The sequence below is a fragment of the Sminthopsis crassicaudata genome, chromosome 4 (assembly GCF_048593235.1).
Source record: "Sminthopsis crassicaudata isolate SCR6 chromosome 4, ASM4859323v1, whole genome shotgun sequence".
Taxonomy (NCBI): Eukaryota; Metazoa; Chordata; class Mammalia; order Dasyuromorphia; family Dasyuridae; genus Sminthopsis; species Sminthopsis crassicaudata.
The window spans coordinates 177,424,939-177,438,314 of record NC_133620.1 but is presented as its reverse complement, the minus strand read 5'-3'; the positions used below and the strand labels follow the sequence as shown (position 1 = coordinate 177,438,314).

At 33.1% G+C, this 13,376-nt stretch overlaps 1 protein-coding gene across 17 annotated transcripts in view; it reads right to left on the bottom strand.

Moving 5' to 3' along the window:
* The window catches only part of TRDN (triadin), a 481,452-nt gene that overhangs the window by 99,060 nt on the left and 369,016 nt on the right, over positions 1-13,376 (bottom strand). For all 17 annotated transcript variants that reach the window (XM_074309957.1, XM_074309965.1, XM_074309958.1 and 14 more), the window contains one exon: positions 996-1,046. In XM_074309957.1, coding sequence (XP_074166058.1) covers positions 996-1,046 — 51 coding nt within the window. The remainder of the gene's footprint in view (positions 1-995; positions 1,047-13,376) is intronic.

Genomic DNA, 13,376 nt, shown 5'->3' with positions numbered 1-13,376 from the left:
CAGATGAGCTAAAGATGCTTTCTTTCCATCTAGAGGAACTGGGATAATAAAAATGTTATTGATAAAAAGATAATAGTTCATCATTCAAAACTAAAATTATGAAAAGCACTAGAGGAAAGCATTTTTTACAGAGACATCCCTATAAAGGATTTATAGAAAATCTTGGGCAAGAATTATATAAAGTGAGAAGGCAAGAAGAGTTTATAGTTTGCAAGAATTGAGAATTATACATCTTTAAAAAGCAACAGAACTTTAGAATGATCACATTAAGAGTTAATGAAAAGTCCATTGTTAGTCTATCTAAATACAAGTACCATTTTGTGTGAATAAATTTCTGATTATGGTCTTCTGTCTGGTCACATTAGTGTCTTTGACAATGTAATAAGGACTAAGGAATGCTAAATAGTAGATGGATTTCAATATTCAGATACTTAGACTAATGCATAGAGGTCAAGACTTAACTCAAGAATATGACAGATCAAGATTAATGGAATAGATTCTGCTTTTTAAAATTCCCTAATGAAATATGAATGGAAATATTATTTACCATTTTAAGAGGGTCTAAAACAGAAAAAAAATAGAAAAAAAAACTTTAGAGATCATCAATCCAACTGTCTTGTGCTGCACTTTAGGACACCGAGACCTAGAGAAGTGAAATATTCAGTATAATGATAATGAAGGACTAGGCTTGGTATAGAAACCAGGTGGGTTTCTTCTATATCTTTATATCATGAGGTTTATATAGATCATCTCTTTCTTCTATTCATTAAGAATATTATAATTTTAGAGTCTTTTTTGTTGTTATAGGGATGGCTACTAGAGGAGGGGAAAGAATATGAATGGTAATAAGAAAAAGCAACAAAAACAATAATATGTTTTCTATTACCTAATTGAATGAAACACAGCCATTTCAGACCCATGTAAGATCTGGCTAGAATACATTGAGCTCATTAAAGTGGTTAGTTACTGAATTTAAATTAAATGTATTTAATTACCTTTTTCTTTCAAGCCTGAAATAGTCTTCCCAGCTTTTTCTTTTGAAGCTCCTATAAAAGAATTGGAAGGGAAAAATGTTATAATAAATAATAGAATAATGGGGGAAACAGTGATATGGACATTTTTTTATTATTATTATTATTTTTATTCATTTTTCCAAATTATCCCCTCCCTCCCTCCACTCCCTCCCCCCGATGACAGGTAATCCCATACATTTTACATGTGTTACAATATAACCTAGATACAATATATGTGTGTAAATACCATTTTCTTGTTGCACATTAATTATTAGCTTCCGAAGGTATAAGTAACCTAGGTAGATAGACAGTAGTGCTAACAATTTACATTCACTTCCCAGTGTTCCTTCTCTGGGTGTAGTTATTTCTGTCCAGATATGGACATTTTTTAAAGCAACATGAAACTTGTTAGTTCAGTGAAAATCTGTTCTGCTTTATTAGGAAAATCTGATACCTGAAAACTGGAAGAGGAAAGACTTTGAAGTATTATTTATTATACTGGGATGGTAATTTCTTTAAAAAGTGGATTAGTGAGTAGAATTTATGTAAAAAAGGGCAAGCAGGAATCAGAAATCATCTCAAAGTTCAAGCTAGAATGGAGTTAATTGATAATATAAGATAGGAAAGTTACACTCTACACACACCACATTAAATAATATTGTTTTAGACTATTTAAAACAACTAGAGAGTTTAAGGTCAGAATATTACTGTGATGTAGGAAATGATGAGCTTGTGGCTTAGAAAATTTAGAAAATCTGTGGATTTATGAAAGAAGATAGCATCCACCTTCAGCTAAAGAGAGGATAAATGTAAATAAGCATAGTACAGTTCAACATATATGTGTATATATGTGAATGATTATAGATATATGTACATCTATATATATATATATGAATGTGTGTGTACATGTGTGTTTATTTGTGTATCCATGCTTAATTGTAGCCTTCTTAGTGGGGGGGTGGGAAAAATAAAGTACGAAGTGCACAGGAGAGAACAAAAAAAACCTATAAGGAAGTAAAGAAAAGATGGACAATGTATACTATTTATTATAAAAGTTTTTTGAAATGGAAATCAATTACTTTATATTTTGAATCCTTTGTTATGTTCTGCTGTGTACATGGCAACATTTAAAAAATATTTTCTTATTTTTTATTTCTTTAAAATAAAAGAGACAAAAATGGAAGTGGATTAATGGAAGAATGGATGGATGCATGCATGAAAAAGCATTTAGTAATTATGTACTTTGGGAAAAGCACTGTACTAATAACAATGAATAGAATTGGAAAAGTAAGAATCTATTCTTAAAGAGATAATATTTTATTTTGTTTTTTAATTGTCAAGCAATAAGTTCTAATCTTATATTTTTTATTTTATTTTTGGCTGGAACATTTTAAAAAATTATTAAAGCTTTGTATTTACAAAACATATGCAGGTAATTTTTCAACATTGACCTTTGCAAAGCCTTCTGTTGTTGCAAATTATCTCCTCCTTCCCTCCATCCCTTCCCCTCTATAGCAGGTAATACATGTTACATGTTAAATATGTTAAAATTTATATTAAATCCAATATATGTATACATATTTATACAGTTATCTAGCTGCACAAGAAAAATTGGATCAATAAGGAAAAAACCTGAGAAAGAAAACAAAATACAAGCAAACAACAGAAAGAGTGAGAATGCTATGTTGTGGTCCACATTCATTTCCCATAGTGCTTTCTCTATGTGTAGATGGCTCTCTTCATCACTGAACAAGTGGAACTGGTTTCAGTCATCTCATTGTTGAAGAGAGCCATGTTCTTCAGAATTGATCGTTGTATAGTCTTGTTGTTGGCATGTATAATGATCTCCTGTTTCTGCTCATTTCATTTGGCATCATTTCATGTAAGTTTCTCCAGGTCTCTCTGAAATCATCCTGCTGATCATTTCTTATAAAACAATTATATTCCATATCATTCGTATACCACAATTTACTCAGACATTCTCCAATTGTGGGAATCCATTCAATTTCCAGTTTCTAGACACTACAAAAAGGGCTGCCACAAACATTTTTTCACATGTGGATCCTTTTCCCTCCTTTAAGATCTCTTTGGCATATAGCATGGCTGGATCAAAGGGTATGCACAGTTTGATAACTTTTTGAGTATAGTTCCAAATTTCTCTCCAGAATGGTTAGATCCATTCACAGTTCCACCAACAATGCATCAGTGTCCCAGTTTCCCCACAGCTCCTCCAACATTCTTCATTATCTTTTCCTGTCATCTTAGCCAATCTGAGAGGTGTGTAGTAGTAAGGAGATCATATTTTAATGAGAAAACAATATTGGATGAAAGGATCACAGATCTAGAACTAAGGGATTATGAAGACTATTAAGTCCAACCTCCTCCTTTTGTGGATAAAATAAATGAAGAGCAAAAGGCTAGGTGAGTTGTTGTGTCATGTGTTCTGAGTTTCTGAGTCTGGATTTTAACTCAATTCTTCCAACTTTAAGTCCAAGACCCTTTTACCATTCTCCACTGATAATATTAGCTTTTAGCAACCTCCACACTATTTCTTTTTCTCTGACCATAATTCTTTGCCACTACCTCACCAGAACCTAAGATTCCTTTCCTGAAATGATGCACACTATTCTTAAAGACGAATTTGAACTTTCATTTTTTCTTATCCAGAATCAGATCTCCATTCTATTTCTCAGACATCTTCATACTTCTCCCTTTCCAGTATTAGTTATTTTGTTCCTTTAGAACACAATCTCATTGAGGTTAGGGGATGTCTTACTTACTTATGTTAGAATTTTCAGAATAACTCACCAAATGGTAAGAGTAAGCATTTCACAAATACTCACTTTTTATTTGATGTTTTACATCTCATTTAACTATTATCTAAACACCCACATAGTAAGAAACAAATTGAGAAAATAAAAATAAATATTTCATTTATTTTATAAAACTAATTTGGTCATTGTGCATGAACATAAATATTGATCAAACCAAACATTGGAATTGATGCCTGAAAAGAGTATATTAAAATAAAAACCCTGAATTGTATAAAATATTCAGATCAGATACTACTACTGGTGAATCAGTATTATTATCTTTGTATGTGGACTCCAACATATATTCATATTTTGACATTTGACAACCTTTTTTTTACCTCTTCAACCATTTTATGCAGATATGATAGGTATTATTGCTCTCTACTGCACCCCTTATTTTATTATAAAGAAAAATAATTAAATTAGTTATACAGTAACCATTTTTGATAACATATGCAACAATCAGTATCCATACTTCCTCACTTTTCATAAGATAATTTCCCTTTTCCCTCTTATTAAGGACAAGATAAACATTATAATTATGCAATTATTAGTATTATTTTTGTGTCCTTATCTCTTACATGATTGCAGTCATTATGCATGCAATGATTATGTGAGGTGTAGCACATTATATACCCACTCCCATGGGTATATATAAAAATTGACTAAATCTGGGATATCTTACTTACTTCAATCTGTCCTCCTATTGGTAAGTCTAGATTACCAGAAAAGGACTACCATTACATAGTTTATATTCAAATTTTCTTAGGAGCTATGGGTAACAGTTGTGAGGAAATTCACTTTAGTCATTATTTTAACTTTTAAGCCCACACTTATGAGTTTCCATTTATACAAAATTAAGCCAACAACAATAATAAACATGCTTAAGGCAAAAACAATTTATAATATCATAATAGTGAAATATTATGGCAAAGAGAAGAGACAGAAAAACAAATAGACAGAGAACAGAGATACATTCACACAGACACTCAGAAGCAGACAGATATATAGAGACACACAGAGAGATGGAGGGAGGGAGAGAAAGACAAAAAAAGAGAGAGAAAGAGAGGGAGAGAATGAGAAAGAGAGAGAGAGAGGAGAAGGGAAGGAGAGAGAGAGGAAGGGAGGGAGAGGAAGGAGAGGGAGAGGGAGAGAAAGCTAGAGAATGGAAGAGAGAGAGAGAGAGAGAGAGAGAGAGAGAGAGAGAGAGAGAGAGAGAGAGAGAGAGGAGAGGAAGGAGAGGGAGAGGGAGAGAAAGCTAGAGAATGGAAGAGAGAGAGAGAGAGAGAGAGAGAGAGAGAGAGAGAGAGAGAGAGAGAGAGAGAGAGAGAGAGAGAGAGAAAGGGATGGGTCATTCCTTCTTACTGATGCTCTCAGTATCTCAGTATCTGTGGAGGAAGAGATGACATATGTTTATAGAAACCTTTCAAGTATCACAAAAATGAGGAAGACTCACTTGGCAGTAATTCACAAATCCAAGATATAAATGTGAGTGATTCACTTTGTCTCACTAAGGACCTTTCTATAAAATTTCCTCAATGCACATAATTTTGCACTGATCAAATATTTCCAACTGCTAAACAGAATTGAGTAAATTGTGCCTGAGTAAATACATCACTAGATAAGACATCTTAGCCAAATTAATTCATTCTCCAGGAAACTTCTTTTATTATATGCCTTCAAGCAGCTTTTTTGTTCATTTGGATTTGCTCAATATCAATTGTAATATCCATATACTAAACTCCTAATCCAAACATAGTTGGTGCAGTTGTAAAATCACTGCTATCATCTATTTCTGGCACCCTTGCTATGAGCTATCTGAGCTAATGACTAAAAGATAAATTTTAGCAATATTTCTAACATAATTCTAAATTATTTTACAGAATTCTTGATCAACTTGCAGCTGTACCAATAGTCTAACACGCATGTGTAATTTTTAATATTGTTATCCTTTTAAGCCTTCAGAATTCCTATCCATCTGTACATACATACATCATAGTTTCACATGTCATGGGGTCTAATGAAGATGTACTATGTGGTACAATCCCCTGGAGGAGCACAAAATAAAGAGATGATAACGATTGAAGAAGCAGGGTATTCTCCAGATGACAAGGCCCTAAGAAAATCCTTCAAGGATGAATCATGGTCATGTCTCTGCTACCCATGGAAACATCCTTATTCTGTAAAAAATTTCCAAAGTAAACTAACATAAAAGCAAATCTATAATTTGTCATATTGCATTAGTGTGCTTTTGATATAGTGATAAAAGCTAAAGAAACAAGGAAATCTTTTTGTTTTCTTAAGCTATGCTGAAAATATGGGGAAGATCAACAGAAGGCTCTAACTGCTATGATGGATAAGATAATGATGAGTAATGATAGGGAGAAGGAAAAGCTGATCAGCTATTTTCAGTTAAGAATAATACTCTGTGGAGAAAAAGATAGAAAAAAAGTGGTTTATTGGAAATTGATAACCAAGATAAGCACAGAGATTTTAATTGAACACTGCTTTCCTTGATGAAGTTAGGTTTTATGGCCCAAGTGAACTTGTAGAGTTGCTCAAGCTCTAAACCATATGAAACCAAGCTTCTGAATAGAATATTAAAAAATGAAACCATTTTTCAGCTCAAGATAGATTGAAAAAAATTTCAATGAAGGTGAGTTTCACTTGCGTGAAAAAGTGTTCAGTCCAGATCAGATAGACTCTGGGAAAGCTGGTGAGAGGGTTTTAATCACAGCAAATTAGCAGCTAAGATCCTCATTACTGTCTCAATAGAGGAGCAAGTCAATGAGCCAATTTTTAGTTCCAGCTCAGAAGACAAACTTTAGGACCCAGGCTTTTTTGGAAAGCGCAGCCAAGCTTCCCTTTAGAGTCAAATGAGTCAAATGCTTGGAAAAAGAAGGAAAAAAAGTCTGAAGAAAACAATTCACTAAAAAGTAGAATTAACCAAATGGAAAAAAAGATACAAAAGCTAACTAGAGAAAATCATACATTATAAACTAGAACAGGGAAAGTAGAAGTTAATAGCTCTGTGAGACAATAAGAATTAGTCAAACTAAAAAGATTGGAAAATAAAACAAAATGTGAAATGCCTCATTGGAAAAATAATCAAATGCATTCCACAAGAAATCATTAAGGAAATTTGCTCCAATATTCTAGATACAGAGAGAGAAATACTCATTGAAAGAATCTCTGAATCATCTTTGGAAAGAGATCATACAAGGAAAACCCCAAGAAACATTGTTGTGAAACTCCACAACTACAACCTCAAGGAAAACATACTGCAAGCTGCCAGGCAAAAATAATTCAAAATCAAAGAGCAACAGTCAGTATTATCCAGTATCTGTCAGGTTTTACAATAAAGGATCAAAGAGGCGAGCATAACATATTCTGGAAGGCAAAGGATGTAGGGTTACAACTAAGAATTAACTACCCAGTGAGACTTAGCATCATCTTTCAGAGGAAGCCATGGAGCTTCAATGAAGTAAAAGACTTTCAATCATTTCTATTGAAAAAAAAAATGAAACTGTACAGAAAATTTAAACTACAAACACAGGACTCAAAAGGAGCATAAAAAATGTAACGAGGGAGAAAAAATATATATATAAATTAAAAGTTAAATTGTTTACATCTCTAGATGAGAAAACAATATATGTAATTTGAGAACTCTATTAGTCACTGTGGCAGACAGAGGTCTATCGCATGGTACAAGAGGGTGATTGTGAATAGAGTCTCATGAGAAGACATCAAAGAAAAAAATTAAAGAGTGGGAAAAGGTCTGTACTTGAAAAAGAGTAAAGGGAAGGTATAATGGGACAATTAGTTCACATGAAGAGGTGTAAAAGACCGGTTACAATTGATGGGAAAAAAAAATGGGATAAGCATTGTCTGAAACTTGATCTCATCAGTTTTGTTTCTAAGAAGGAATAACTTAACAATTCAGTTGGGTATAAAACTTTATTTAACCTTATAAAGAAGTAGGAGGAGAAAGAGGAAAGAAAGAGGAGGCAGAGGATGGAAGGAAGAGCAGAAGCACTAGGAAAAAAGGTAAGAGAAGGGGGGAAAGGGTGATAGAAGATAAGGTAGTGTTTGGGGAAGGTAAAAAATACTAGTAAGAGAAGAAGTAAGGGGTGATAGATGATAAGGTAATGGGGGTGGGTAAGAAACCATAGGGCTAAGACAGGGTGGAAAGAGAGAACAAAAGTATATACAGGTGAGAAAATAGGATGGAGGGAAATGCAGAGCTGGTAATCATCATTGTTAATGTGAATGGAAGGAACTCTCCAATAAAACAAAGAAGTGGATTAAAGAACAGAATTCTACAATATGCTGTTTACAAGAAACACATTTGATATAGACATACACAGATTAAAGGTTAAAGGCTTGAACAGAATGCTTCACCTGAAGTTAAAATAAGCAGAGGTAGCAATTCTGTTCTCAGGTAAAGCAAAAGTAAAAATAGACATTATTAAAAGAGATAAGGAAGAAAAGTACATCTTGATAAAGAGTACTATAAACAATAAGGTAGTAATTCTACTAAATGTGTATGCACCAAGTGGTACAACAGCTAAATTCCTAGAGAAGTTTTTAAGGCAGTTGAAGGAAGAAATAGACAGCAAGATTATACTAGTGGGGTACCTCAATCTTTCCCTCTCAGAATCAGACAAATCTAAATACAAAATAAACCAGAAAGAAACTAGAAAGATTAATGCCAGAAAACCTACATATGCTAAACATTTGGAGAAAATTGAATAGAGACATAAAATAATACATCTTTTCCTAGAAAAAACACGGTACCTTCACAAAAACTGACCATGTATTAGGACATGTAAGGGCCCTTTAAATGGGCGGTGCCACAGTGCAACAGGAGATTTGAGTGGCCCAGAAGTAATCTCTGTGGATATAGGACTGCCCTGTGGGTGGGATCATGTCCATATTGAGATAGCTGCATAATGGGTGACAGCTCTCTCGCTGGTTGGCTGTGTGTGTGACCTCACAAGCCCTTTATAAACCCACTGCATTCAGCAGTCACTCTATTTAACCTGGCGCTCTTTAACCTGGCTCCCTAACCTGGGGTAGCCAAGCCAAGCTGATGGATAGCTGAGAGGTAAGGAGTTTGGTAGAGAACACATGGGTCTTCAGACCAGGTGTTTACTAGGGAGCTGACAAGTCAGGGCATTATGTGAGTAGGTATAATAAAGGCTTTTAAGATTACACGTGGCTGTTCTTGAGCGCATTACTGGTTATTAAACTATAGATTCAAGAAATCATGGCCAGAGACCTTTGAAGGCCTCAGAGGAGGTGAGCCAGGTAGAGTTGGCGAGCCAGGTAGAGTTGGCATTGCAAAGGTCAGTGGTCAAAGGTACTCTGTTAGGCCTAGGACAGACTAGTAATTGTAACTGCCAGGAGGGCATGTTACAAGGACATAAAAACCAATCAATTGCAAAAAGACAAACATAGTAAATAAATGCTTCCTTTTCAGAGTACACTTTAATAAAAATTATATTCAATAAAGGGATAGGGAAAGATTGATTAAAAACATTTGAAAATTAAATAATCTAATACTAAAAATGAGTGGGTCAAATGACAACACAGAAACAATCATATTTTTTTCCAAGAAAATGAAAAGATTTACACAGTAAAAAAAAACAAAAAACAAAAACCCTATGGGATGCAGCCAAAGCAGTTCTTAGGGGAAATTTTATATCTATGAATAGATACATAAATAAAATAGAGAAAGAGATAAATAAATTGAGCATGCAATTTAAAAAGCTAGAAAAAGATAAAATTTTAAAACTTCATTTAAATACCAAATCAGAAATTTTGAAACACAAAGGTAACAATAATAATAGCAAAACTAAGAAAACTAGTGCATTAATAAATAAAACTGAATTGGTTTTATGAAAAAAAACCCCAACAAAATAGATCAAACTTTGGCTAATTTGATTATAAGAAAGAAATAAAGAAACTCAAATCACTAACATCAAAAACGAAAAGAGTTAATTTACCACCAATAGTTAGGAGCTATTTTGCTCCTATGACAATCTAACAGAAATGGATGAATATTTACAAAAACATAAATTTCCTAGGTTAAAAGGAGAGGAAACAAATTACTTAAAGAGTCCCATTTTAGAAAAAGAAATTGAACTAAACCTTAATGAATTCCCTAAGAAAATATTTTTTAGGGCCAGATGAATTCACAAAGTGAATTCTACTAAACATTCAAAAAACAATTAATTCCAATACTATGTATACTATTTAGAAAAATAGATAAAGAAAGATTTCCGTCTATGATACAAATTTCTTCTATGACACAAATATGGTACTGAAACCAAAAAGAGCTAAAACAAAAAAAGAGAATTACAGAACAATGCCCCTAATGAACATTGATGCAAAAATTTAAATAAGATATTAACAAAGATATTACAGCAACTTATCAGCAGGATAATATACTACGATGAAGTGGGATTTATACCAGAAAGCAGGGCTGGTTCAATATTAGGGAAAAAAAACTATTAGCATAATAAACTATATCAATAACCAAACTAGTAAAAGTCATATAATTATCTCAATGGATGCAGAAAAAGCATTTGATAAAATCCAACACTCATTCCTATTAAAAACACTAGAGAGTATAGGAATAAATGGAGTTTTCCTTCAAATGACCAGTAGCATCTATTTAAAAGCATTAGAAAGCATCATATGTATGGAGACAAACTAAAAACATTCCCATTAAGATCAGAGTTGAAACAAAGTTGCCCATTATGACCATTACTATTCAATATTATAGTAGAAATGTTAGCTTTGGCAATGAAAAGAAAAAATGATTAAAGGAATTAGAGTAGGCAATGAGAAAACCAAATTATCACTCTTTGCAGATGATATGATGGTATACTTAGAGAACCCTAGAGAATCAACTTAAAATTACTAGAAATAATCCACAACTTTAGCAAAATTGCAGGATACAAAATAAATCCACATCAATCGTTAGCATTTTTACATATTGCCAACAAAGTCCACCAGCAAGGGATACAATGAGAAATTTCATTTAAAATAGCTGTAGATAATATATTTGGGAATCTACCTGCCAAGTCAAAGCCTGGAACTATATGAATACAGCTACAAAACACTTTCCATACAGATAAAGTCAGATCCAATCAATTAGGAAAATAGCAAGTGCTCTTGGGTAGGCCAAGCAAATATAATAAAAATGATAATACTACCAAAATTAATCAACTTATTCAGTGCCCTAGCAATCAAACTCTCAAGAAATTATTTTACATATCTAGAAAAAATAATAACAAAGTTCATGTGGAAGAACAAAAGGTCAAGAATTTCAAGGGAATTAATGGAAAAAATGCCAGTGAAGGTGGCCTAGCTGTGCCAGTCCTAAAACTATATTATAAAGCAGTGGTCATCAAAACCATTTGATACTGGCTAAGAAATAGAATTGTCAATCAATGGAATAGATTAGGTTCACAGGACAAAATAGTCAATGAGTATAGCAATCTAGTGTTTGACAAACCCAAAGACCCCAGCTTTTGGAATAACTCACTATTTGACAAAAACTAGTATGGTAGAAACTAGGCATTGACTAACATCTAATACCATATACTGAGATAAGATGGGAATGGGTTAATGATTTAGACACAAATAGTGATATTATAAGCAAATTAGAAAAACAAAAGAAAGTTTACCTCTCAGATCTATGAAGTCAAGGAAGGAATTTGTGGCCAAAGAAGAACTGGAGTTCATTATTGACCACAAAATTGATAATTTTAATTATGTTAAGTTAAAAAGGTTTTGTACAAATTAAACTAATGCAGACAAGATTAGAAGGGAAGCTATAAATTGGGAAAACATTTTTATATTTAAGGGTTCTGTTAAAGGCCTCATTTCTAAAATATATTGAGAATTGATTCAAATTTATAAGGATTCAAGCCATTCTCCAATTGATAAATGGTCAAAGAATATGAATAGACAATTTTCAGATGAAGAAATTGAAACCATTTCTAGTCACATGAAAAGGTTCTCTAAATCACTATTGATCAGAGAAATGCAAATTAAGACAATTCTGAGGTACCATTAAACAACTCTTAAGTTGGATAAAATAACAGGAAAAGATAATGAGCAATTTTGGAGGGAATATGGGAAAACTGGGCTTCTAATATATTATTGATAGAATTGTAAACATATCCAGCCAATCTGGAGAGCAATTTGGAACTATGCCCAAAGAACTATCAAAATGTGCATAGCCTTTGATCCAGCAGTTTTTCTACTGGGTTTATATCTCAGAGAGATCTTAAAGGAGGGAAAGGGACCTGCATGTGCAAAAATGTTTGTATCAGCCCTTTTTGTAATGTCAAGAAACTGGAAACTGAGTGCATGCCCATCAATTGGAGATTGGCCAAATAAATTGTGGTATATGAATATTATGGAATATTATTGTTCTGTAAGAAATTTCCAGCAGGATGATTTCAGAGAGGCCTGGATAGACTTACACAAAGTGATGATAAGTGAAAAGAACAGAACCAAGTGATCGTTGTATATGGCAAAACATGATTATATGATAATCAGTTCTGATGGACATAGCTCTTTTCAACAATGAAATAATTCTGTCTAGTTTCAATGATCTTGTGATGAAGAGAGCCATCTACATCTAGAGAGAGGACTATGGGAACTAAGTGTGGATCATAACATAGCATTTCCACTATTTTTGTTGTTGTTTGTTGCATTTTATTTTCTTATTTTTTTCTTTTTGATCTGATTTTTCTTGTGCAGCAAAATAATTGTATAAATATGTATGCACACATTAGATTCAACATATATTTCACCATGTTTCACATATGTTGGATTACTTGTCATCTAGGAAAGAGGGTGGGGGAAAAGGGGGAAATTAGAATGCAAAGTTTTGCAAGGGTCAATGTTGAAAAATTATCCATGTACATGTTTTGAAAATATTTTTTAATTAAAAAAAGAAAAATTTCTCTAAATCACTATTGATTAGAGAAATGAAAATTAAAATAACTTGGAGGTACCATGTCATATCTCTCAGATTGGCTAAGATGACAGGAAAAAATAATGATAAATGTTGGAAGGAATGTGGGAAAATATACTGAGACACTAATATATTGTTGCTGGAGTTGTGAAATGATCTATCTGTTCTGGAGAGCAATCTGGAATTATGCCCAAAGGGCTCTCAAACTGTGCTGGAGAGAAATCTGGAATTATGCTCAAAGGGCTCTCAAACTGTGCATACCCTTTCATCCAGCAATGCCATTACTGGGTCTGTATCCCAAGGAAATCAAAAATGAAGGAAAAGACCCACACATGCAAAAATGTTTGTAGCAGTTCTTTTTGTGGTAGCAAAGAATTGGAAAATGAGTAGATGTCTTACAATTAGGTAATGGCTGGACCAGTTGTTGTATATGAAAGTAATGGAATATCATTGTTTTATAAAAAATGATGAACAAACTGATTTTAGAAAGGCATTTACATATTCACATGAACTGATGCTGAGCAAAACCAGCAGAACCAGGAATACATTGTA